General features: G+C 55.7%; 1 protein-coding gene across 1 annotated transcript in view; it reads left to right on the top strand.

Moving 5' to 3' along the window:
* Positions 1–6,846: 6,846 nt before the first annotated feature.
* The window catches only part of ALX4 (ALX homeobox 4), a 45,676-nt gene continuing 28,793 nt past the window's right edge, over positions 6,847–23,729 (top strand). The window contains exon 1 of the mRNA XM_077862970.1: positions 6,847–7,596. Within this exon, the coding sequence (XP_077719096.1) occupies positions 7,122–7,596 (475 nt within the window). The 5' untranslated portion in view covers positions 6,847–7,121. The remainder of the gene's footprint in view (positions 7,597–23,729) is intronic.

Genomic DNA, 23,729 nt, shown 5'->3' with positions numbered 1-23,729 from the left:
ATCAGAGAAATGGGCACAGAGTTCCTAGTGCTTTCCCAGAACTCAGGCTGAGCAGGACAGATCCTCTCCTCCCAACAAGCACCTCAAGAAACTGAGGTTTCTGCCTATGAGGTGCCTCAGGATCCCTGTGAATGTGAGGGGGAGTGTTTGGGTCTCTGTCTTCCCAGGACCAGTCTTTTCCAGCCACTTTTTGAAACCTTATGGACTGACTTCCAGGAGAGAAAGGACAGGGAGAAAACAAGGGCCAGGGGGCTTAATCCAAACACCTGGTTGGGGGGTTGGCTAATAATGATGCTTGAGAGAAGTGATTGCAGGTATAAATTAGCCAGGGGTGCATCTTGGGCTGTGCCGGGAGCCCAGAGGAAGCCTTCTGGTTCTGACAAGGTCCCCTCCGGATGGGGAATGAAGGCGGTCGCCCCGGCAGAGTGCAGACCCCCTCTCACCAGCTTTCGAGCCCTATTTTCCGCCTTCTCTGGCCCTCAGAGCTCTCCCCCCGCCTTGCGCTTGGGAGGAGGAGGGCAGGGAACCCGGCTGCGTCGCGGGGCCTGCGCCTTTCGCCTTTCCACGACTGGGAACCCAGCCCGCGGGGGCGACGTCGGGGCGCGGGCGCGGAGAGCGCGGGAGCGCATCTGGGTGGGCAAAGGTGCGCGTCCCGGCTGGAGCAGGCGGCGGGGTGGGTCCTTTGTGAAAACCTCCATCCTTCCCCCTGTTACTTCGACGCCCAAGACCAAGTGTGAGCGACGAGAATTCTAGAACGCCTCGCTTATCCGGCAGCTCGGGAGGGAGCTCGCGCCATTCTCAGATTAATGCAGGACAAGCCCCTGAACGCGGGCTTCCTTTCCACCCCTTGCTCTCCGACCTTATTAAACAAAGTGCAGGAGGTGGGGGAGGCGGTTGCTCTCCAAGACCTCTTCCCGCACCGAATTCCGGCGCGTCCCCAGCCTGGGGTGGAAGGGGGCCCGGGGACATGGGAAAAAGCGAAGCACTGAAACTCGGGGTACAAAGCCCTGCAGGAAGGAAGGGCAGGCGGGGACCTGGTCCCGCGCCCCTCGGACTAGGTCCTCCCGCGAGCTCAACGCTCCTAGGCCACCCCGCTCCTTCCGCAGGGCAGCCGGTGCACCTGGGCGCGGACCTGCGGCGTCCTGCGTCCTGCGCCCCGCGGCCTGGAGAACCTGGGCGGCAGTGCCACCCTCCCTGCCGCCGTCCAACAGGGGGCGCGGCAGGCCCGAGGGCAGCGCGGGAGCGGGCGCACAGGGTGCAGGTGCCTCCGCGTCCCTCCGCCCTCGGGGAGACCGGGGCGGGGTCTGGGACGCTGGAGGCTCGTGGGTCCGCGCGCGCCGTCGGGCTGCGGATCGCTGCGAGTCCCTCCCGGCCGGGTCCACTCCTATCGCGCACCTTCAGCCCTGGAGAAGTGAGAGCCTCTCTGCGCGCCCTGGAGCCCGGGGGGATCAAGAACCATTCGACTCGCCGGTCCCCAGAAATCTCTGAGAACCAGACTTTGGTTACAGAGGTCTCCGATGACAACGAAAAGTGATCAGGAGCATGCGTTCTTTTTTTTTTTTTAATTTTTATTATTTTTTAAGATTGTATTTATTTGACAGAGAGAGAGAGAAAGAGAGCACAAGCAGGGGGAGGAGCAGGCAAAGGGAGAGGGAGAAGCAGGCTCCCCGCGAGGCAGAAAGCCCCAAGCCGGGCTTCATCCCAGGACCCTGGGATCACCACCTGCTGAAGGCAGACACTTAACTGACTGAGCACCCAAATGCCCCAGGGGCATGGGTTCCGATGTAAGATGACCTAGGTTAGAATCAAGTCCCCTGCTTTGCTGTTGACACTAAGCAATTGCTCCACTTCTCTGTGCTTGGATGTTTTAATCACTGTAAAATAAGAATAATAGTACCACCATGGGGCTATTGTGAGGACTGCAAAGATCTCAATGTGCAAGAACTTACTTAAAACAGTTGTCCAATACATTATTGCCAATACTATGTTATTTCCAGCGTGTGAGGCTTGTGAGCAGGTGTCTGCAGGGACAGGAAGGGATCCTGTGCAAAATTCATAAGATTCTTGCCCTCCCCAATTTATATATTGACTCTTCCTGCCCATTCTCCAGGTGTCCAAAACATCCTTTCATCAGCCCCAAACTTCTGAGCAGTCTTTGTTGCCTCTTGCAATCTGAAGAGGGGCAACTTGGAGCCAAGTAGTCTACACACTGGCTGAGGTGGGTATGCTCCCTATTTTCCTCAAGCTGGAAGTTGAGGCTAGGGGCAGTCAGGAGAAGTCAAGTAGAAGATAAGCTAGTCGGCCACCCAGGGCTAGAGTGCCCAAGCCCTGAGCTCCACTGTAGGGGTGAGAGTAGGGGGTGAGAGTGCAAGGAGGGGGGCGAGCACGGAGGAAAGCTTAGACCAAAGGGGAAGCCTCCACATCTGTCCTTCCCTTTATTTTTTTATTGAAAGGTTGTATTTATTTATTTATTTATTTATTGACACGGAAAGAGAACACAAATGAGCAGAGGGAGTCCAGGCAGAGGGAGACGAGAATTAGGCTCCCCCTGAGCAGGGAGCCCCAATGACTACAAAGACAACAACCCAACAACCCGTTATTGTCAGGCAGGCTGGATCCCAGGACTCTGGGATCAAGACCTGAGCAGAAGGCAGACGCTCGACTGAGCATTCCAGAAGTCCCTGTCCTTCCCTTTGAAAGAAAGGTGTGTCTGCGGTGATTTTCCCCAATCCAAGACCTTCTAACCAACTCAGTCTTACATGCCTGATCTCCAGATTTCCAGCCCTGAGCCACAAGGACTGAGTAGTTGCCCTCTAATGCTGGAGCATGCTCCCCTGCTATTCATTCATTCACTCCTTCAGGCATTCATTCAACAGATATTACTGAGCAGTACTGTGTGCCAGGCACTGTACTTCCTACTGGGGAGAGAGTAGCCATGAACTCACATTCTAGTAGGAAGACAGACAACAAACCAAGTCGATCAACAAATGTGAAAATCATGTCGGATCAGCATAGATATCATGGGAAAAAATAAACGGGCAGATGTGACCGAGCAGTAGCTGGGGTAGTGAAGGAAGGTCTCCCAGAGGAGGTGGCCCTAGGCACTTGGGCTTGACAAAGAAAGGCTTTTCTTCAGCATTTCCCCTTCCCCAGCTGTGTGTGGAGCCCTCCAAAGGGGGAAGCTGCTTGCAGCCCTCAGAGGAGGAGTTTCAAAAGGTAGACTAGAATAAAGGGGACAGGTGAAATGTGCCTGCCAAGGGGTGGGTATGCAGGACTTAAAACAGAGAGCGCTGATGATCGGCATCCTTCCTGGTGCGTAGTGAAATAACTGGAAGCGCAGAGATGTGGCCAAGCCAGGCAAGTTAAGGCAGTCTTCAGAGCTTCAAGACAAAGAGCAAGCAGAGGGAGCATTAGCTGCAGGAGAAATAACTCACCTAGAAGGCAGAGGCTAGGGCCAAAACCTGGCTTCAGTGCCCTCGGAGTTGCCGGATGGCTGATAACCCTCATAGGGGGAAGTGGGTGGTAGTGGCTTAGCTTTTAGCAATGGAGGGAGGGAGGGAGGGAGGGATGGACAGATGGATGGACTGACGGATGAACAAATGACTGAACGCACGCAGAAATAACGAGCTACGCTTATCACTGTTCCCTCCTGAAAGGTGTGTTTTCGGAGGGACTTAGGAGAGGGGGTCAGTGGTGGTTTTCAGGAGGCAAACAACACACCCAGCATGTTTTCATCCCGACACAGGCAAACCCACATGCAAGTACATGCTTCCTCACTGACACGCCGGCAAGTACTAACTTCTTCTGAGTCCATCCATAAGATAAGATACAGTGTAGAAAGGTAGAAGGCTCTCATCATGGTTCCAAGGACGCAGGACCTTGGTGCACCAAAGGGATTCTAGTTGAAGGCATCAAATGCTGTGCCCAAGTGCCCAGGGTTTGAGATTCCCCAGGTAGCTGGGGAAAAGGCTGATTAATAAGGCACTAATGAAACAGGTGATAAAAGTGCGGATGGGTAGGTGGTGAGAGGCAGTGCTCAAAGAAAGCTTCCTGGAACTGGGTAGGTTTTTTGCATTGAGAGCTGGCAGCAGCGCAAAGGTTACTGGAGAATATTGTATAATTGCAAGGGCACCTGTCTTATACCCATGCATTTCAATGCTCCTGGTCTTCCCCTCATGTCTAGGCCTGGAATTGAAGGCGTGGGGGAGAAGTAGAGGGAGGGTTTGCTGCCAGCATGTAAGGTGCTTGCAGGCAGCTTCCGGGGGCATGGAACGGATAGCCTGCTTGCTTGGCACTCCTTGGCAAAAATTCACCCCTAAGCCTCTGGGCCACATGCCGTTTTCGTTCATTCATTCAACACACATTTCATGAGGACCTATGCTCTATCAAGTCCCGTAGGGAACAAAACAGGCGAGGTCACTATTCTTGGGCAGCCCCAGAGAGGTTGGCAGCTCTTAATTTTGTCGCTTGATTCCTGAAGGGGGAAGGGAGAGTAACTAGTTGCCAACAGCTCTGGCTTTAATATTTTATTTCACAAATATCTGTGAGGCACCAGGCATGGCATATGCTGCCCTCTAGGAACCTCTGAGTAGTGAGGTCAAGATTCGCCCTGACATGCGCAACCAAGAAAACAACATGGTCCAAGATAGAGACTCAGCAAATGGGAGCACTAAATACCACCAGGAGACACGAGAAGGCTTTTGGGAGAAAGGGACCCTAAGCTGGACCCCAAATCATTAACAAGACAAAAGCCCCCGAGAATGAGATTGGGAAATTCCAGGTAGAGGTAACCCCTAAGCTACAGGCAGAACTTGGCAGGTTCTAAGAACTGAAAGAAGTTGGGTGGACAGGAGCATTTGGAATGATGGGAGGCTTATCCACTTTTTACTATCTGAGGTTGGAAAATCAGATGATTTCTTCAAGTTTCAGTCTATCCATCTGCAAAATGGGTAGGACAAGATGAGCGTTGTCATGTTGTTCTGGGGTGGCAGGCAGAATGATGTGAGGATGGCTTCTGGCACAATGGGTGCTCAATAAATACAAAATTACTTATATCTGTGTGGCTGATGTCTGCGGGCCAGAAAGCCCGGGTCCCAATGGGCGGAGGGGGAGGGGTTCGGATCTGCGCACCCCTGGCCTAGGTTTTCGGAATATCTTTATTAACGAGCACTTCAAGGTAAGCCACGATAGAAACCAGATGTGGGATAGAGCAGTCGGCGGCAGAGCAAGGAGCAGAGATACCAAGGGAGTGGGGTGGGAATGAGGATTAGCCTGGCTGAAGTTCGGGGTAGAAGCACGACCCTCCTGGTATTTTTTTCTTTGGGGGGAACTTAGGCACAGAAGATTAATTTCCGACCCACATCCCTGGGTCCGTAATGCTCAGGCCCTCTCTCATTTTACTCTGCCCCTCCACCTCTCACCCCATCCGGCTGCCTCGGAGGTGAGTCCTCAATCCGCAGACTTCCCCTGCAGTTTATCAAAAGCTGCTCTAAGTGGTCTCCTTGGAAGGAGTCATTCCCCAGTGGGAGACCCGATTCCTCCCTTCTTTGCGTTTTCGCTGTCTCCATCCCCACTGGCATCCCAGGACCGCGGAGGGACTAGCCCCAGCATGGGTTCCCAGGCAGCCCCTGCCAGGTGACCGACCCCTCTGAGCCTCAGTTTGTTCACCTAAAACTGAGGATCCCAACCTCCACCCCTCACAGTTGTTGTGGGACAGCGCAGTGGATGACCAACCCTGGGGAAAGGGTGGACGCACCCTAAAAGTTCTACTCCCTTGCTGTGGCTGGCCGCACTGCCCCGAGGCGCGCGTTGCCGACGGAAACCACAGCCCATCAAATCCAAGCCATTGGTTTTACAGTCGGAGACAGTGAGTCTAGAGAGAGAAGAGGCTGCCTCACCCTTACCCCAAGCTGTGTGCAGGTGACAGCGCGACGACGAGGCGTGGCCAGCAGGTCTCCAAACTCCTTGCTCTCAACCCCGTCGGTGGAGAATCCCCTGGGCTGGGTGCAGACGTGAGGAAATCGTGGCTCTGTCCAAGGAGGGGAGGGAGGGGACCGAGCTCTACAGCTTCCGTAACCTGGCCCATCAAGGTTTTCTCCGGTATTTGAGTGCACACAGGCCCCTCGACACCCTGACCGACCGCCCTTATAGAGGAGGGAAATAGTTAATAAGACAGAAAAGTGGTGGCGCCCAGAACTCCCGCTTCTGAAGTATGCTAAGTTCCTAAAGGGACCGAGAATGGGGACAAGGATTTGGAAGCAGAAGAAGAGGCACCAGTGGGAAGGCCCAAAGCTGTGCCGACAAATTCGAAGGGAAGTGTCCAAAGGACCCACCGGCAAGGGGAGGCTAGCAACCCTTCTGACTTTGAAAGTGAAAACTTGTTAGGTGTTGTTTTTTATTTGTTTGTTTCTTCTCTCTTTTCTTTTCTAATTTCTTTTCATCTGTCGCTAAAGTCTTGCATGCCCTCCTCCCCTAAGGCGAAAGCTTGGACCCGCCAGTTCTCAGCCTGGTCTCAGGAATCCTGGTGGTGGGGGGCGGGGGGGGTCGGGTGACCTCTCCCTGGGGCCTAGAATCTAGAATCGGAAAGGCCCTCCGGCGCCTCCGGGTTTAATCCCCAGCGAGCGAGTTAGTAGCATCTCCTTAAGAGAGAGGGAGGGAGGAGCAGAGGGCGTTAGGAGAGGAGGGAGAGGGGAGCGGGTGGAGGGGAAGAAGGAGAGAAGGAAGGAGAGAGTGGGGGGGGGCGGGTGAAAAATTCACTCTCCCTCTTTTCCCCCCTCCCACTTTAAAATCTTAAGAGGGTTTGGGAGATCTGGTCAACTTTCTGAAACATCTGAATCTTCTTACAGCCCTCGGTTCTTTCCCTGGGCCAGCTGCGGGGAGGGAGAAGGAAGAGAGAGGAGGAGGAGAGGAGAGAGGGAGAGAGGGAGAGAGAGGAGGAGGAGAGAGAGAGAGGAGAGAGAGAGAGAGAGAGAGAGAGAGAGAGAGAGACGTGGAGGGGAGGAGGAGGCAGCGGAGCAGGCCCGCGCGGCGCGCAAGGCCACCGCCTCCTCGCCTCTCCAAACTCCCGGCCGAGGCGCGCGGTGGCGTCCTCGCGCTCTCGCTCGCGCCCGCGCAGGCCAGGCATGAATGCTGAGACTTGTGTCTCTTACTGCGAGTCGCCGGCTGCTGCCATGGACGCCTACTACAGCCCGGTGTCGCAGAGCCGGGAGGGCTCATCGCCTTTTAGGGCATACCCCGGCGGCGATAAGTTCGGCACAACTTTCCTCTCGGCCGCCACCAAAGGGCAGGGCTTCGGAGACGCCAAGAGCCGGGCCCGCTACGGCGGCGCGGGGCAGCAGGACCTGGCGGCCCCCCTGGAGAGCGGCGCCGGGGCGCGGGGCTCCTTTAACAAGTTCCCGCCGCAGCCGCAGCCGCAGCCGCAGCCGCCGGCCCCGCAGCAGCCGCAGCCGCAGCAGCCGCAGCCGCAGCCGCAGCCGCCCGCGCAGCCACCGCATCTCTACTTGCAGCGCGGCGCTTGCAAGACTCCCCCGGACGGCAGCCTCAAACTCCAGGAGGGCAGCGGCGGACACAACGCGGCCCTGCAGGTCCCCTGCTACGGTGAGTGCACGTGCGGCGCGCTCAGGGCCGGGGAGCCCGGGCCCGGGGCTTCGGAGCGCCGCGAGCCCCCTCGGCTTGCGGGAGGCCGGACGCTGCGCGCCGGGGAGGCGCGGGGCCGCGCTGGGTGGCTCCGGGTCGGAAAATAGGAACCGACTGTTCCGAGGGGACCCTGGGGTCCGTCCCGCCGCCGTCATCTCCCTACGCCGGGGCCTCGGAGCGTACGGGCTGCTCAGCTCGACCCCGACCTCGCCGGCTCCCCAGCCCGCTGGCTTAGCGCTGCTCACGGGGCCGCCTCCGAAGCGGATGCTTCGCCCGGCTCGCGGCGTGCGGCGGCCCACGGGGGCGGCGCGGGGCTCCGGGGCTGCCGAGGCCTCGCTCCCCGAAGGCCCCGGGGCTCCCCCGGCCGTGCTGCAGGTGGGAGCGTCGCAGGTGCCCAGCCCGCTGGGAGCCCGGGGCGCAGTCGGCAGAGCGCGCCCCGGATGCCGCCCGGGCGCGGGGCCCTAGACGCCTGGAGCCGCCGAAGACCCGAGTTCTTCCCTTACGCACACCCCCTACAAGCCCCGCTCGCCGTGGAGAGCAGGCCCGCGGGCGCTCCCGGCGCGTTTCTCCTCCGCGAACCTGGCTGGCCTCGCAACAATGGTTAAGGACCGACCCGCAGCGAGGCAGGGAGCCGCAGAGCTGCAGGCAGCGCGATACTGGGGAAAGAGGGAAGCTTCTGGGTCCTGACTTGGGCCCACAGGGAGCCCGCGGCCTAAATGACCTCCAGGCCCCCTTGAGCTTGCAGGCGGGACGTAGGCCTGCGCCCCTGGAGCTTAGCAACCATGATGGAGGAAAGGGCAGCCTGAGGCCGGAGCAGCTCGGGAGCCTGGGCCTTCTTGCCCATTGAATCAGGATTGACAAGCCCCAAGCTGGCAGACAGAAACCCAGAAAGGAGTAAAATATCTTCTCTGGGCTAGGAGCCCTGCGTACACACTCTCCCTGAGGCCTTGGCATTCAGGCAGGGCCCTGGAGATGAGCTGGTCCTGACACAGCAGTGGCTTTGGCTGTTCTAGTCCAGGAAGGATGGAGAGACACCAAGACTGGGGACAGACATGGGACATGGGACATGGTGGAGGCCTTGGTGGCTGGAATAGGAAAACAGCCCATGGCAGACACTTGCTAATATTCACACTAGCTTTGCGGAGGCTCAGAACTAGTTCATTAGTGGCTGTTGACACAAATACTTACACAATCATACACTTGACTACTACACACACACACAAGCACACACACAACCTCTTCCTCGGGAACCAACATAGTCACACACCAAATACACTCACTCATGTGGCCTCACACAAAGTCACACACTTCCAAAGCCACAGGACAGGCCTGAGAGCAGATTTAGAAAGATCCAGTGGCCTTTCCCCATTTCCTCCACCTTTCCTCCCCACCTTCCCGTTGGAATGAGATCAGGCACTCAGATCACAGACATTCGCGGCTCCACACAGGTGCTCCTTCCACACTGGCGCAGGAAGGGGTTGTCAGCTCCTGTCAGCAGGCACCTGCCTGCCCATGCTACAGACACAGGCTCCCTCCTCCCTGCTTTACCCAGGCCCCTCCTGGTCCCTGTCACTGGAGACTATTAGGTGGGAGCAATTCTCGGCCTGGAGGACTCATGGAGGTCTATTGTGCAAAGCCCAGGGCCTCATAGGCTTTCTCTCCTACTATGATGGATTTTCACGTTTGAAAGAAATTCCCCAGTGAGGCTTCTGAAGAGGAAGAGACATTACAGAAGAAGAGGTCTCTAGCTGCTTCCAAACCTCTTGTTTGGAAAATGTTTTCAGGTCTAGGAGGAAGAGGAAAGGGATGGCCCCCTCTGGGCACCCTCTCAGAGCCCTCCTGGGCTCCCACACACCAGCCTGGCCCTTCCTCCACTTGCATTGACCAGTTGAACCAGTGACTCCTCTAAAACTCCTTTCCTCATAGAGATAACTGGGTAGTCAGTGCCCCCCACCCCCCACACTGTGAGAGCCATCGGCTAGTCTCCTCCAGGTTTCCCCTAAAAGCCCCTGTGCTGTTGGGGACCTGCGGATGCTCTGAGGACAAGCTCTGGGCAAAGCCACAGGCTGCAGGACAAAAGGCAGCCCAGAATCAGCAACAGGACCCCCAACTCCCCTGCTGCCTGAGATGGAGGCACTGCTCAGGGCAAAGCCACAAACAACAAACAGCTCTGTTTATTCTTCTCCTAGCAGCCGAGCTTCCCTGGCCAGGAGGAGATTTCTGGCCCTTGCAGAAAGATTAGGCACATGAAGTCCAAGCTGAGAAACCAAGACACCCAGGGGTTGGGCTGCGCCCTTTACAGAGGCAGGGAGGAGGGCCTCTGGAGTTGGCTTTGTCCAAGGCCAGCAAGCAGGGAAACTGAGGCACACTTTGGTGGCAGATCTCCGCCACACTTGGAGAGTGTGGGGTCAAAAGGGGGTAAATGGAGTTCAACGAGAAAACCTTAGGGTGTTCCCAGGAGCTCAGGGAACGGGCGGAAGCAGACAAGGCCTCAGCTATAGGCTCGACTGAGGCTGCTGCGGTCTGACGGCAGGTAGCTTGGACCCTGCAACTTCCCTCGGGACTCTGTTGGTTCCCGGGGCTGGGAATCCCAGTTCTCGATCTGCCAAACTGCATCAGCGGGAGGCGAGGCTCCGGAGAGCTCCTCGGGGAGCCACTCTCCGCGTGTCCAAGCGCCCCTGGCCCAGCGAGGTGTAGGCCTGGGGGCAGCGCCAGGGCCACGCTGAGAGCGCGCGGGGCGGAGAAGCCGCCTCTCGTCCCCCAGGGCCGGGCCTCCTGCTTCTCGGAGCTCCCCGAAGTGGAGGTGAGAACCCCTCTAAGTCCGCTGGCGTCCCTACTGCTTCCTGGGCCTCCGTTGCCCCATCAGTACTAAAGTGCCGGGAGCCAGCCGAGCCCGCAGTCCGCGCCGGGTGCCGAGATCATTGCAAGTCTACGAATGCGACCCACGGGTGCGCGCGCGGCAATCTCGGCCTCGCTGGGCTCCGGCCGGTGCGCACTTCAGCCTTGCGAAGTCCTTGCTGGTCCCTGGCCCGTCCTTGGGCCCGTGGGCCCCCAGCAGACACGCCAGGTTGGAGACCCGACTTTTCTCAGCCGCACAAGGAGCCTCCTCGTCGCGGGGTGAGAAGTCCCGCCCTCGCCCCCAGTCCCGGTCGCCGCTGCCGCAGCAGCCGCAGCCCCAGGCCCCAGCCCTGCGCCCCGGGAAGCTTCGGGGAGCAGCCCCGCGCCCTCCTCTTTCGCTTTCGTTTCGGTGCACGCAGGTTTTCGTTGCTAGCTAGCAGCTGGCTACCTTGCCATCCATCGCGCCCCCCGCCCCCAAGAAAGAAGCGCTCACAGCTCAAAGGTCTGGAGACCCGGGCCAGGCCGGAGACCCCTGGGGCGCCGCCGAGGGCCTCGTCCCGGTTTGCCGAATTAGACGCAGTGTGTGAACGCTAAGGGTATTTCTGTCCCCGCACCGGCAGGATCCACACACCACCAAATATGTCAACGCCGCCGGGGTCGTAGTCAAAGCCAGTCCAAGAATCAGCGTGCGGTTTCGTAGGAGAGAAAGCCGAAAATAAGACAGCGAGGAAGGGACAGGGGAGAAGCAGGCAAGAACCCGGGGCGAGAGAAAACTTCAGCCTGGGGAGCTGTGCGGTGGCCGACCCTGGTCAACTTTGGAGGAGGGGACAGAGAAGGAAAATGCTTTTAATGTAGTCCTTTGTTGATTTCCATAGCAGTCAGCAACGCGAAAAGTCCACCGCAAATGACCTTAACTACGAAAAACCAAAGGCCTGGATGAAAGGTTTAGTATTTTAAATCAATCGATTTGTAGTTTTCTTTATTATAATTCACGTTCAGCACAGTACACAGCTAAGTGGAAAGTTCGAAGAATTGTTCCGTATGTGTACACCCGTGTAACTACCACCGGGATCACGATACAGACACGTATGTGCGGACGAAAATTTTGGGGGAAATTTTTTTGGGGGAGTTGTTTTAAGAAATTTTCAGAAAAGACTTCAGAGAGCTGGAGACACCCACCCCCCACCCCCCGCCCGGGGCGGCGGGCGGGGGGTGGGGGGTGTTTCTTGAATAGGGTGACCCCATCTGCCGGGACATTTGCACTACCCGGACTGCAAAACGCAAAACGAGGTGGCCTCGCTGCAGCGGTCGGGCTGCCCCGGATTCGCCCAAGCCCTGGGCTGCGCAGGCTGCAAAACCGAGCCCAGGTAGGAAAACGCGTTAAAATACTGTGCATAACATTTCGCCAAAGTCCCTAAGGACTTTCGTTTTGGAGAGCAGCTGGGCACACTTTTCCGGGGACATACCTTTATCTGGGCCTTAGCCGCTTTCTTCCAGCCGCTCGCTTACGGGGCTTTGTTTTGATGGAAAATTGAAATACTTAATGGAAGTACGGTGGCCTTTGCAGCAGTGGAGGTGAGGGGAGGCTGGAGTCCGGAGCGAGAGCGCTCCATCTGGGTTCGGGCTCATCCGCAGCCCAGGGTGCCCAAAGCAGCAGGCAGGCAGGCGGCGGGGAAAACTGCCTGCCAGGAGCGCCCCCGAGGCCCCCAAGTGCAGGGGTCCGGGAAGGGGGATGCCAGGCTTGGTGGTACGAGGCATTTTGTTGCAAGGAAATGGGAGTAGGGGAGAGATTCTGTGACAGAGTACTTGGCTCCCCACACCCTAAGCCCGCTCCCACGCCCCCCTACCCCCCACCGAGGCCCAGGCACTGTTTTGGGTGGGGCGGTGGGAGCCGGGTTTTGGGTCTGGACGCAGCCTGCCAGGCGCCATCTGGCCACGTGCTCCTCCCGAAGCTACGGGTTCTCCGGCGTCGCTAAAGTGACAAGCCGGGCCATCAGATTAGGAAACCAAGACAGCTCCGTGCTGATACTGCTCAGTGAATTCAGGGTTTAAGACACCGGGTCCCCTTGCTCAGCGGCCCTGGGCACCACGCCCTTGGGACTGGTCTGGATTAGACCAGTGAGAAGAGGTCCCTCTTCCAAACTGTGCCCTTTTGCGGAAAGAGGAGGCACCTCTCTCCAGCCAGCAATCCCTCCCAGCCCCAGGCGGGTGCTTATCTGGGATCACAGTTATTCGTGGCCGCCAGGGACCTCCCCTCCTGAGCGGCAGCCCCCTAGAGCCATCTCTGGCTAACAAATGTGCAAATGGGCCACACCCCCACGTCCTTGCAAGATTCTCCTTCCTCATCCAGTCAGGGGTCCAGGGAGCCTGGATCGGCAAATGCTCTGTTGCCTGACAGCCGGTCTCCCTACAAAGGCTGACTCAGTGGTGCGATAGAAGCCTCCCCAGTGTCCAGCGAAGTGTCCTGGGGACCCCAGGCCCGCCCACCGCCCCCCATCATGCCTAGTGCATTCATTACTTTACCAAAGATCATTTTTCTATCCCCATCCAACCCCGCAGGCGCCACTGCCGGCACCGAGGAGGAGAGGGAGCGGTGGGAAGAGAGTTGAGGTTTGGCGGAGGGGAGGTTCAGAGGAGCAAAGCCTGGGGACTTGGGTGGCGATCCGCGGCAGCGAGCAGTTTCAGATTTTGGCTGGAGAGACAGATAGAAAGATCACCACGGAGCTCCACTGCACCCGAAGCGCCTTTTTGGAAAGGAAGGTTTTACTGGGAAATACTAGTGGGATGTGTGTGTGTGTGTGTGTGAGAGAGAGAGAGAGAGAGAGAGAGAGAGAGACTGAGGCGCTACCACCAGCCCAAATACCTGTCTTACCGGGCCACCTCACTGCCAGGGCTCCAGTACGCACCTAGGCTCTGAGCTGCTGGATTCCGGCGCTGCTGCATGTTCCAGAAAGAGGGAGAGTTGCGCGGGCTTCTTTGGATTCTGGAAGCAGATTGCCTTAGAGCGGATTCTCCCTCCAAACTGGGGGCTGCAGAGCGTGGGCGGCAGCCCCAAGGCCCTTGCAGATGGACTGCTGGCGACTCAGGCTGGGGCAAAGCAGCTGGTTCTCTGCGTGCTCCGAGGGCCCTGGCGGAGAAGATTGAGAGTCTGTGGAAGGCTTGGGGTTTGGGCGAGGATGCTGAGATCCAGTGTGGCACCCGTGCACAGGGCAGGGCGCACAATCGGGTGTAGACCGCCTATGGTCTCCACTGCTGTGCTCTCTACTCCCTGCGTGGCCTTGGGAAAGCCCCTTCCCCAGGCCCTCCCAGGTCCAAATTTGTGAAACGCAGGAGTTTGGGCAATTTCCAAAGGCCCTCTAGGGGTTTCTGGGACAGTACCAGTCCGGGGTGGCCTTCACCCCATTTCCCTACCCTCCCCTCCCCTTTACATACTTTCTCACAGGGAGAGATTGGATAGAATGGACAGAAAAGGCTTCCCTGGAAGCAGAAACGGGTCTTGAGGGTTCCCGGAGGTGAGCTAAAGGGCGCAGGGGCAAAGTGAGCTGCAGTCCAGGATAAGTGGGCAGGTGGCCCTGAAGGGCCCTGGTTCAATGCAGGTTCTAGACTCCAGGCTTGGGCTAAAAATATGGAGAGGAGCCAACTGGGGAGCGGCTTGGCCCCACAATGGCCAGGCTGCAGCGGAGGCCCTGGGCTCCCCAGCCCCTCCTCCAGCCTGCTCACGTCCCCTATCTCCACTCATCTTCCCTGTCTCCACACTTACTGAGCACCTACTACGTGCCAGACTTTCTCCTGGAACAGAGTGCCTGCCTGTTGTCCTATAGCTTAGGTCCTATCTTTGGGCGTAATCAATGTTTACTGGCTGGAGGGATGATGGGGAACTGGTGTCTCATTCAGAGTGTGCTGGAGCACAGCTATGGGTTTTATGAGACTGTGCCCAGCGTGACCTCAGCTGGCATGTGTCCCGCCCATAGTCGCTGGGTCTGGGTCCTGCCATCCACATGTGCTTCAAGGTATGGCCATGTGGACTAACTTATGTGCCCTCCTGTGTGAAAGACGTGCCTGTGCCTGCTGTACCCTGTGCGGGGGAGCTGCATTCATGTTAGGGGAAGCACCTGTGCCAGTTAGGGGCACCCCTCTAGGCCTCCTGTGGCAGGCATAGAGTCAGCTGCCAGAGTCACTTGTGGGAACACAGCGACTGAGCGCCTGTGCTTCAAGGCCTGTGGCCTGCCCAGCCACCGATCGCACCCACACACCCCCCCCCCCAAGGCTGACTCACTGAGTGGCAGGAGAGTCCCCTTGTGGCCGGTAGATGCAGAGCCCTGGAGTCTTCCTGGGTCCCTGGCAGGGTCCACGAAGCCCACCCACACCACCAAGAGGCCTCCTCCAACCCCTCGCTCTCAAATATACCTTCTGTGTAGCTCACTGTGGAAGAGAAACCACCGTGGATGCCATCTTCATGCACATTGCAGGTCCTATTTAGCAGATGAGCAAACTGAGACCCAGAGAGAAGTGGAGCCCTGTAGGCAGGTTAGTGGGAAGGCAGAAAGCACAACTGGGTTTCCTTCCTTCTGCTGCTGGGGTTGGATGAGGAAGGGGTTGAGGGAATATCTGCAGGGCTCGCCCACCCTCTCCCTTTGCCGTAACCCCTTCAGTAAGTCACACACTCACTGTGTGAGTCACACACTCACCCCTCAAATAGGGCAGGTGCTTGCAGCCCCACTCCCCTGAGAGAAAAAGGCGGACTCCACCGTGAGAGCCTGGGGAATCAGGGCAACAGTAGAGTACTGTGGAGGTCCCGTGGGATTACAGGGACTCATCCCACCTGTGACTTGGCTGGGACTCCGGATCAATGCAAGGCTCTGTAGGACAAGTTTTCTTCCCCGAATGGTGGAAACCATGCGTGTGCATGCCTGAAGGAGTTTGGTGAGGCCACATGACCAATGTCCCTCTCTCTCGAAGGGCCACCTGCCCGGCCCGGGGCATTGGTCATGTCCAGGAGCCTTGGTTCCCCCCCGACCATATGCAGCGGATCGCATTGTTGGGGAGGGTGTCCCACCCAGTGTTGGAAGAGACGCCAGATGTCTGCTGGCTCAAATGTCCTGTTTCAAAGACAGGGGGACTGAGATGCTGATTCTACTTATTCATTGCTCTTCAAACTTTGCCGTCACTGCACCAGGCCTTGTGGGGGATTCTGAGAAGCACAGGACGTGGCCCCTGCCTGCAGGTCTAGAGTGGGAGGAACTGGGGCAAGTCCAGTTCACTGGAGCTGGTACTGAGATGGGGAAGCCCCAACTCAGGCAGTGGGGCATGCATGGCAGGAGGGGCTGTACACATGAGAAGTCCCACCACCCCACTCCCAAGTGAGCCTAACCTTGCCCAGTTAAGGGAAGGCTCAGAGATGTTGGGGGAAGTCAGAAGTTGTCATGGACTCTCTGGATCTTCTCTGGTAGCTGAACAGCTCCAGGCTGCCTCGTCCTCCTTTTCTCCCTCCAAGCCTTCTCTGGAGAGCAAGAGATCTGAGTTCAAGTCTTGGCTTTGCCCAGAAATGTGCCTTTGGAACTGTCCCCTGTCTCCATGGTTCCACTCAATCTTCTCATTTATAAATTGAGGCCTTTGGGCCTGTCTTTCCTGGGAGGGAGGAGAATGTGGGGATGTGAGGGTGCAGAGAGGTAGTGTCCCTGCAGGTACATCCTGCATGGTCAAGTTCTCTGCTGGGAAGGGTTGAGAGCCCCACCCCCTCACACTATCCACCCTGGAGGGCACTAGGGTATGGCAAATGATGGCAGGGAAGTGGGGGGTTCTAATCAGGTTTCAGAATGGGGATGGAAATTCTGGGGCCTCCCAGGTGTATGGACCCCTCAGTGTCCATGGATCTCCCTGGTCTGCTCTGTGGCCCCACCATCCAGCCTCATGGGTGGACAACTGAGCTGGAACAACTTCACGCCCCCACTGTCGAGTAGGAGCAGGGAAGACAGGCGCACAGCTTCCCTACATAGGTCCCCATTCGGGGCCTCAGTCTCCCATCTGTAAAACCCCCACATGACACTAGACGATTTCTGAGGCCCTGGCCTTCTGTGCTAGTCCGGGCCTGGGATTGAGGCACCGGGAGAGAGGTGAATGGTTCCTCCAGGATCCTCAGATGGCCTCGGGACCCCACCACTCTGGCCGATTCATTGTACTGAGAGAGGCCCCTCTGGAAGCAGAAGGGTAGTCCGACCCGCCAAAGGGCAAGTCTGGGGCGCCTGGCCTGGCTCCCTGCCTCAGTTTTCTCATCTGCAGGACAGGGACAAGAATGAGGTGAGTCTGGTGGATTGTGAGGCAAAAAGAGGGGCCTGAGTGGTCAGGACAGAACCTCTGTGCTGCTGATACGGTGTGACAACCCACAAGTCCTGAGTGCTCCTGTCCATGCAACAGGCCATGTACCAAATCTTGTGTGTGATTTCGTTGAACCCCAGTCGATTGCTGCCCCCATCAGATAAATCCTCCTGCCATCCTTACTTCATGGGTGCAAACAGACTCGGAGGGATCGAAGACCTTGCCCTACGTGAGACTACTAGGAAGGGAGAAAGTAAGTTCTGATGGCCAGAGGCCCCGAGAGCCTGAAAAGCATCCTTTTGTAGGATGATCCTGATTAGAGTTGAGGCTACGCTAACCCTATGAGATTGAAAGACTGGGTTTTACAGATGTGGCCTCCAAAGAGCTCTTCCCTTCTCCACATAGGAGGATGCAGCGGGTGGGGAGGTCAAGGGTGGGCTTGGTGCTCGGCAGGTCAGAGTTCCAGACCTGACTCTGACCATGGGCACAGCTTCTTCACCTGTTCATGTGTCCTGCTAAGCTTCGGTGAGAACAGGGGCGGCTGGGGGGTGGGGGGCGGGTAGGGCAGCAGGACACAGGTACACAGGTGCTCCAAACCAGCGTTAGGGATTTCTCATTGAGTTTCCAGAGGCCCCAGGAACGTACCAGAAACTCTGGTCAGGGCAGGGTGGCGCTGAAGACCTTGCAAGGAACCAACAATGAGCCAGTCTTTCTAATTCTCTCTTCATTCCTCCTGCCTTTGAATCCAGACCTGGGTTGAAAATCCAACTTCCAGTTCTCTGGCACCCTGGTGGAAAATAGCCTTTTCCCCACAGGGATCCCTGCAGAGCGCGGGGTGTGGGAGCAGAGAGGCCTTGGGTAGCCCTATTTTGTAGGAGCCTGGAGTTCTCTCAGACCCCGCAGTTGGAGGGACACCCCCTTGCCCCCACTGTTTCCCCTTGGCTGTCACCTCAGGGGTCACAAGCCAGGGTCCAGGTCTAGAGAGATGAGTACCCTCCCTCCCCACCTGACTCTTGTCCCCAGGTCTCCCCATTCTCTGCAATGAGTGCTAGGGCCCTCCTACCTGCGGCCCCACTCCCACCTGCCCCCCATTCTGGGCCCCTTGTCCTCCTGGCCTACACCCCTGCGGTCCTGAGACCCATCCCCCAAACACACACACACACACACACACACACACACACACACACATAAGGGATACAGTGCTCTATTCTGGCCAGGACGCCCTCTTGAGCTCACAGCCCAGACAAGAAAAAGCATTTAGACCTGAGCCTGGGGTGTGGTGTAGTCAGCACTGGGGGGACAGCCATGATCACAGTGCACCAGGCTCTGTGGGGGCGGGGGGGCGGATGGTGTGGACAGAGAGGCCCAGGGCTCCCTCCTCCCCCTTTGTAGAGAGAACTGGGCATAAACACACCGCTGTGGGAAGTGTGCTGGCCGCCCCAGGCCTCTCCTGTCCACAAATGCCCACAGGCCTGAGCCTGCGTCAGGGAGGTGTGGGGCATCTGGCAGTGAGTGAGCTGACCCCTGACCTCAGGGACCCGGAGGAGCAGGAGCCAGAGTCCCCGGGGAAAGTGTGGAGGGACTGGGACTCTGTGGGTCTGGACATTTGAAGTGGCCTTGGGGAGGTCGAAGAGGCTCTCACGCTGAAGGAGCTGGAACTGGCAGCCTCGGCTCAGCAGGCGCAGGGCTTTAGCTGGGAGAGGACCCGAGGTGTTTGGGAAGGAGCGAGCCTGGCCCGTGGAGGCCTCTGGGCATCGCAGCGAGAGGCCCAGAGCCCAGGCTGAGTGTTCTCTGTGCTACTCACATGGCCGTTATAAAAATGCCAAATCTCCCTAATTAAGGGATAGTTTTTTATTGTGGCAGAAGAGCACATAAAATTTACCATTGTAACCATTTTAAGCGAACCATTCCGTGATGAGTAGGTGCCTCATGGAAGCGGAATCACACAGTAGCTGTCCTTTTGTGTCTGGCCAGCTGTAGATCTTCGCTGAGGAAATGAGGATTCGGGTCTGTTGCCCATTTTTGGGGTTGAATTGTTTGTTTATAAGTTGTTGAACTGTAGGAGTTCTTTATAGGTTCTGGAGAATATTCCCTCATCAGATACATGATTTGCAAATATTCTCTCTCATTCTAGGGGTTGTCTCTCACTCTCTGGATAGTGTCCTTCGGATGCACAGAAGATTTTAATTGGATGAAATCCAGTCTATCAATTTTTGTCTTTTGTTGCTTGTGCTTTTGATGTCACATCCAAGAAATCATCACTAACTCACGTGTCGTGAAGAATTTCCCTGGCGTTTTCTTCTAGGAGCTTTATCGTTTCCGCTCTTACGTTGAGGTCCATTCTGAGTAAGGATCCAACTCTTTATTCTTTCGCAGTTAGATATCCAGTTTCCCCAGCACCATTTGTTGAAAAGACTGTCCTTTCTCTGTGAATGGTCTTGTTGTCCCCTTTGTCATAAATCCTTTAGCCATATATCTGAGGGTTTGTTGCTAGGCTTTCCATTCTGTTCCATTGGTTTGTCTGTCTGTCCCTGGCATGGCCTTCTGAGGTGAAGTCCGGAATCCCAGAATATGGGGAACCTTAAAAGTCATCCTGTTCACCCCCTTTCCTTCAAGCTAATGACTAACCAGCCAAAGAGATCCAGCTCAGGGACACATTTGTTTTCCAGGAACCAGAGTGGGTAAGAAGGGGTGGAGGGCAGAGCCATTGGCAAGAGTGCCAGAATTATGACTTTGGCCTCTGGCTAGGCCCCTGGAAGTTTAGAAGTACCAAGTATGTCAGCTGACCCTCCTGTGAGGACGTGGCCTGAGAAAACTCTCATGTGCTCTTAGGGTCTACACTCCATTTGGACTCCTGAGAGCCCCAATCTGGGACCTCTTCATTCAGTAAGAGGATCCCAGTGCCCCCTTCTGGTGGAGCAGGGATGAACTCCCAGAGGGAAGCCAAGCCCCCATCCACCCCAAACCAGCTCCATGCTGTTGGCCCTGTATCTTTAATTATTTTCTGTTTGATTCCCATGAGAGGGATTTGCTAAGGGGGCTCCCTTGTGAGGCCGGGGCCTCTTACCTTGCAGTGCCCCAGCCCTGGTGACTAGACATAGACCTGCTCAAGCCTGGTGTCCCAACTGGGTGCCCCAAGACGGAGAACAGGCACACTCCCTGGTATTCTTGGAATCATGTAGCAACTGTGTGCGGCCCACGACTAGGTTCACAGGCAGCCCGAAGCTTTAGATGCCGTTGGTTTGGGGAAGCTGGTGTGTCAGGACCTGGGAACAGATGTCAGCCTGTACAGCTGAGGGGCCTTGGGCAAATAAGTTGACCTCTCTGCCTCAACTTCTTTATATGTAAAGTGAGGCTAAGTCTACTACCTACCTTTTAGGAGTACCATGAAAATTAAATAAGATAATATAGGTAAAGAGCTTAGAACAGTCCTTAGAACAGAGTAAGTGCTCAATAAATATGAGCTGTTATTATTGCAAGGATTTTGCTGGAACCCTGACTATGCAAGGCTGATCAGAAACCTTGATAGGTAGTTACAGTTGACTTGGATAAATCAGATTGGAAATTGAACAAATGATTACTGAATCTACACTGGGTGGTTGACAAAATCCTTTAAAATATGGATGAGTGATACAAGGAGTAGAGGCTGGCCGACAGCCTTAGCATGGGGACAGGACAGGGAAGGGTCAAGGAGGGAGAAGGAGGGCACCCCCACACCTCTCAGAACCTACAGCTTGCATCTCCCCAGGTTGCTGTACCTTGTACTCAGGCATCAGGAGCTGGAACATAACTTTCTTTCTTCCGCTTCTGAAAGTCTGTTTTCTGTGTTCGTCTGACAGCATCAGACCAGGAGGTCCCCAAGGGTGGGATTCGAGTGCATTCATTTCTGCGTGGGCTCGGGGCTGGACACAGAGAATGTCAGGCTCAGGGCCTGTCAGGGAGGTTCTGCACCTGCTCTGGGCCCCAGCTCACCCAGCTGTGAGTAGGGGAGTGGTGGTGAGCATCACCCATGGGCCAAGCCTGTACTGGGCTCTAGCACTCAAACCCCTCAGGAGGTATTAGTACTCCTAATTTACAGATGAAGAGGTGGAGAACCAGCGAGGGCCAGGTGCACAAGCAGCTCTGCTTGAATTGAACCCAGATGTCCTGAAGCCATAGGGACTTTTTCCTCCTCCACTCCTTTGCCCATAAGGTTAATGCTTATGGCCTTGGCGACCTCATGCCCAGGAGCCCATCGGGCACGATCAGTCATGGGGGAGAGCTCAGTAAGTTGTGGAGTGGGGTGTGCCAGGGGCAGGTTTTCAGTATGCAGCACAGTCTTCCCCTCACCCACTACAATGATGACCACTGTAGCAGGTGCACAGACCCCATCTCCCTCCTGCTTCCAGAGTCATCCTCAGAACCAGGCCAGCCCAGCTCAAGGCCCCATCTGTGGTAGCAGCTCCATGGGTGAGGAAGGAGCCAAGCAAACTCCACCCCCAAACTCATGATAACTGACCACATGTGGACCAGCCTCCTTGTTGGTTCAGCATCAGTGCCTGGACCAGGGTTGAAGGGAACTGCTGACCTGGAAAAAAGTTTCCTGAGCTGGGGCAGGTGTGTGGACAGTGAGGGCCAGGCTTCCTCCCTGAAGACAGGCAGCTGACTCTGGCTTTACCTAATGAGCCCCATGGGACTCAGCCCCTCGGAAAAGATCTACAGAAGTCAGCTTTATGCTACACAAAGTACATTCTCACTGTTTTATGGGATGTTTCATCTCCCAAGAAGTGGTAACAGGTAGAAAAGAGATGAGCTCGTCACATATCCTCTGCAGATTAAGGTTTTCTTGGTAGAAGATGCATGCTATGCATTTTATTTTATTTTTTATTATTTTTAAAAAGATTTTATGTATTTATTGGAGAGAGAGAGAAAGCATGTGAGCACACAAGCAGGGAAGGGCCAGAGAGACAAGCAGACTCCCCGTTGAGCCCAAGGCAGGACTCCATCCCAGGACCCCGAGATCATGACCTGAGCCAAAGGTGGCCCCTTAACCACTGAGCCACCCAGGCGCCCCCACGCCATCCATTTTATTTTATTTTATTTTTAATATTTTATTTATTCATGAGAGACACAGAGAGAGAGAGAGGCAGAGACACGGGCAGAGGGAGAAGCAGGCTCCACGCAGGGAGCCCGATGTGGGACTCGATCCCGGGACTCCAGGATCACGCCCTGGACCGAAGGCAGGCACCAAATCACTGAGCCACTCAGGGATCCCTCACACCATCCATTTTAAAGCAGAGACATCTTTGAAAACTTTTTTTCAGTCCCGATGAGCAGAGGTCAATGAAAGGACCATTCTTCAACCAACACATAAATATTGGAATATTGAGGATTATTGATACTTACCTACTTCCAAATTCCAGCCATTTAGATGGAAACGCTTATCAACAGCTTAGACACCAGTATGTTCTAGAAATTTTGAAATCTTAACCATCTGATAGTTATAAAGGTGGAACTTTTTTTTTTAAGATTTTATTTATTTATTCATGAGAGACATAGAGAGAGAGAGAGAGGCAGAGACACATGCAGAAGGAGAAGCAGGCTCCATGCAGGGAGCCCGACATGGGACTCGATCCCAGGTCTCCAGGATCAGGCCCTGAGCCGAAAGCAGCCCTAAACCGCTGAGCCACCCAGGCTGCCCAAAGGTGGAACTTTTTGAAGCTGAAATAGAATAATCTTATCCATCTTTATCAACCTTAGAACACTAACTGGCAGGCTTACAATGAATTCAGCCATTAGTTTTCCTTTCTTGCCCAAGGGGAGAAAAATCTTCTTGCTTTTTCAGTTTATAAATGATTCTTTAGGTTTGAATAAACACACTTGGAGAAAGAAAACCCTTGATTTTGGTGGAAGAAGCAGTCTCTGCAGGCCCACATGGTCCTTCCGCTGAGACGTTCATTTGTTTAACAAGATTAATTCAGTGCAACAGGTATTCGCTGGGGGCAGCATGGGTGACGGAGCACAGCCAGATGCCTTCCCTGCCTCTGGTGAGGGTCCCATCCAATGACAGAGGCTGCCCTTCTTCTCTTGCGATGCTTTGTGATGAGCGATTTGATTGGTAGGGGCCCTTAGGGAAGCTCAAAGAAGAGTATGGCAGGGAATTCATGGGGAGGTGGTGATACCAGCCTGGGAGGGTGACTTGGGGCTCACCCAGCTCAAGGGGCCCGACCCCGCCCTGAATCAGCGAGCTCAGTTCTCTGTGACAGCAGCTAGTGGTACATTTCTGGAATGGCCCCTCTTGCCACTGCCCACCCCGGATGCCTTTCGGATGATACAGCGGGTGGAAGGCACTGGATGTTCCCACTGACAAATTCTTGAGCAGTTAAACATTGGGGTGCCCGCCTAGGCAAGTTGTCCAGATGTCACCAAGAGCGTACGAGGGAGTGAGGATTTTATAAGTAGTTTACAACTGACCCGAACTTTGTCATCAAAGCAGTGGTTAAAATTACAATTCTCCTTTCTCCGTTGTGCCTTCACGTTGCAATGTACCTTAGGCTAAAACGTATTTATGGAAGGTCTTTCTTTAAAAAACAAACTATAGGGGGATCCCTGGGTGGCGCAGCGGTTTAGCGCCTGCCTTTGGCCCAGGGCGCGATCCTGGAGACCCGGGATCAAATGCCACGTCGGGCTCCCGGTGCATGGAGCCTGCTTCTCCCTCTGCCTGTGTCTCTGCCTCTCTCTCTCTCTCTCTCTGTGTGTGTGACTATCGTAGATAAATAAAAAAATTTTTAAAAACTATAGTTTTAAGTAAGTATTGAACAAAATAAATCTAACATCTCGTTTTTACTGTGGTTTCAAGCATCTCAGCCCATGGACAGTCTTTGTTATAGATGTGGGAAGTGGGCCCTCATCACAAGGGGACGTGTGCAGGTGGGGTGACTTGGCATGGCTCCTGCAGCTGC

The sequence above is a fragment of the Canis aureus genome, chromosome 21 (genome assembly GCF_053574225.1).
Source record: "Canis aureus isolate CA01 chromosome 21, VMU_Caureus_v.1.0, whole genome shotgun sequence".
NCBI lineage: Eukaryota > Metazoa > Chordata > Mammalia > Carnivora > Canidae > Canis > Canis aureus.
The sequence above is the reverse complement of the archived record's forward strand: the minus strand, read 5'-3'. Positions and strand labels throughout refer to the sequence as shown.